Source organism: Pteropus vampyrus, unplaced genomic scaffold, assembly GCF_000151845.1.
Source record: "Pteropus vampyrus isolate Shadow unplaced genomic scaffold, Pvam_2.0 Scaffold172, whole genome shotgun sequence".
NCBI lineage: Eukaryota > Metazoa > Chordata > Mammalia > Chiroptera > Pteropodidae > Pteropus > Pteropus vampyrus.
In genome coordinates, this window is record NW_011888953.1 from 1,159,315 (window position 1) to 1,162,111 (window position 2,797).

The window sequence follows — 2,797 nt, forward strand, 5'->3', positions numbered from 1 at the left end:
TGACAGAGAAATCCTCTGTGCCACTTAAAAGTTGATTCTCTTTTGAAACAATGTATGGCTTGAGGTCCCTCCCTGACCTAAGTGTGGATTTATGTACAAAGAACAAAGAGCTATAAAAGAAACCAAAGAAAAACAATCCCATGTCAGTGGAAATAATCTTAGTGTCTGAGGCCTTCTCAGCAGCTGTAGGCCTCCATGTTCATGAAAGTTCTGGGCCAAATATCACCAGATGGAATGAGAGTCCTAACAGAGGATAACAGTAGGAAACAGAAATAGCAGTAAAGAAGAAAACCTACCGATTTTTTAAATCTTTATTTTTGCCTCTAACATAAACCTTCTTCCTTTATCAAACTTTCTGCCTGACAGGCTCAGAGGAGAAGCCACGAGCTGGGTCTCCTGTTCTGCCATCTAATGTGTCAGAATATACAGATAGCTGCCTACACCCCTCCTTTGACAACTGCTCGCTTACAGAGGCCATTGTGGCTCTGTGGATACCTGCTTAGTCAGACACAGTTCAGGGAAGTCTGTTTCATCCGACAGGCTCCAGAGGTCAGCTCCAGCTCCAATTCAACCAGTCTAAAGGTTCTCTGAATGAGCCTTAACGGAAGCAAAGATAACAAAGGTTTCTCCTTCTGTATAATGTGCCCAAGTGTTAGTCTCTCTGCTTTAATTCCCCTTCCTCACATACACACTAGCCACTTGCTCATCTTAGCTTGAACATCATTTCCTTATGGGTCTTTCCTTACATTTCTCAGTTGGCATCTTTCTGTTATGTGATCCTCTGGAACCATGTTCCCTTTCCCCAAAATACCTATCTCAGCCTGTAAGTGTAAACCCATTACTATGATTATTTGATTAATGTCTGTTTTCCCGCTATCCTTTAGATTCATGAAGAAAGGAACCACTGCTATTTTCACTTTTTTCTTTTCCACCATAATATCCTAGTGCCTAGTATATAATGCAGGGATAAATAACTACATTTAGGTGTTGCATTTCTTCATTGATTTTTCTTATAAGAAAATCAGACTTTCGAGCCATTACTTCCCAGCAGCTATTTGCAGGATTGCTGTCACTGATATCCAAATTTTTACACGTAATAGACAATATTTTGGTCCTCAATCTCCCTTCACCACTCAGCAACATTCAGCACTGTCGACCGTCTTCTGCACATACATCCTTTCTGTGGTTTCCAAGACACAATGACATCTTATTTAGATTCTAGCTCTCTAGCTGTTGCCCTGTCTTTTGGGGAGGCTCCTGCCTGTGCTTGGATGTTATATGTTTGAGTTCCTCACCTGATGCTACACTCTCCTGCTGGGGAATCTCACCCATACCCATAGCTTCCATGATCCCCCATACACTAATAACAAATTTAAATCTTTAGCGCAGACTTTTCTACTGAGTTTTAGACCTGAATATCCAAATTTCTATATACCTATTTTGTTTAGAAGTCTTAAAGATAACACAAATTCAACATATGCAGAGAGGAACTCTCGAGTCATCACCCTCCCCTCCCTAAAACTAACATCTTTGAATATTTTCTATTTCAGTTAAGGTACTAATGGCTGTTTTCTTATGCAAACCAGAAACCTAAGAATCATGCTTCACAGCTCTCATATCTTATCCACAAAATGTGATAGCATCTATTTTATCTGCTAAATATGTCTCAAGTTTACCCACTTCTCTCCATTTTTCACCTTGGGGACTTTGGTCTATATTACCATCTTCCTTCACCTGAACTACTATAATAGCCTCATAGATTGTCTGCCCCTAGCCCTCTTAACCACCATGCCTCTCCATTTTCCACACAGAAGCTAGAATTAATTTCTTTTGCAAAATCTAGACCTAGTTTTGTCATACCATCCACTGCTTAAAACTCATCATACTTTCCACTGCTTATAAAGTAAGGACAAAAGTTTTCAAAAGCCTTGAAAGACCCTGCACAACCTGCCACACACCGACCTCTCTGGCCATATCTTGTTCCATGCTCTTGTTTTCATGCACTTCAATCTCACTGGTCTTCTTTCAGTTCCAGAAAAGTCACCTGCTGCCTCTCTTTTGAGCACTTTCATGCCTGATATTTCCTTTGCTTTGAATGCTTCTTTACTTCTCTTCTCATTTTACCGTTCCCAGCCATTCTGGCTACATAAATTTTCTTGATTATATGCTTTCCCTTTAATAGCACTAATAAGAGCAGTAATTCTATTTGCATTAGTGTGTGTGTTTGATTAATGTCTGGCTGCCTCCACAAGACTATAAGCTCTGTGAGCATAGAATCTGGGTCAATTTTTGCTCAATCCGCTTTCACCAAAACGTAATGCAATGCTGGGGATACTATAGTTGCTCAATAAATATTTAAAAAACAAATGAACGGAAATTTCACAAATTCCATTTTCTGCAGTTATCTGAACTTGACAGCAATTTTAGGTAGAAAAAAATGACACCTCATGAGAGCTAGAAGGGACATTTCAGATGGAATATTTCATGTCAACTTATTTTCAAAAGCCAAAATGAATGCTCTAACTTCAGGAGGTAAATGAAAACCTTTCACCATTGCCTTTTCTCCTAGGTTGAGATTCATTGCTTAGAATCTATATTGTACACTGTCCTTTACTCCTTTTTCTTTTCTTTCAGAGATTCTGAAAAACTTAAAGGGCCATTGTCAACTAGGACAAAAACAATTGGGATCTGAATGCATTTGCATGTCTCCGGAAGAAGACTGTAGGTGAGAGGCACTCTATGGACCGTGTGTAGAAATTGGGGAAATCAGTCTAGTGTAACCAGCTTGATAAAGAAG

At 39.4% G+C, this 2,797-nt stretch overlaps 1 protein-coding gene across 1 annotated transcript in view; it reads left to right on the top strand.

Annotated features, from left to right (window-relative positions):
* The window catches only part of C6 (complement C6), a 55,516-nt gene that overhangs the window by 43,473 nt on the left and 9,246 nt on the right, over positions 1-2,797 (top strand). The window contains exon 16 of the mRNA XM_011370679.1: positions 2,635-2,725. Coding sequence (XP_011368981.1) covers positions 2,635-2,725 — 91 coding nt within the window. The remainder of the gene's footprint in view (positions 1-2,634; positions 2,726-2,797) is intronic.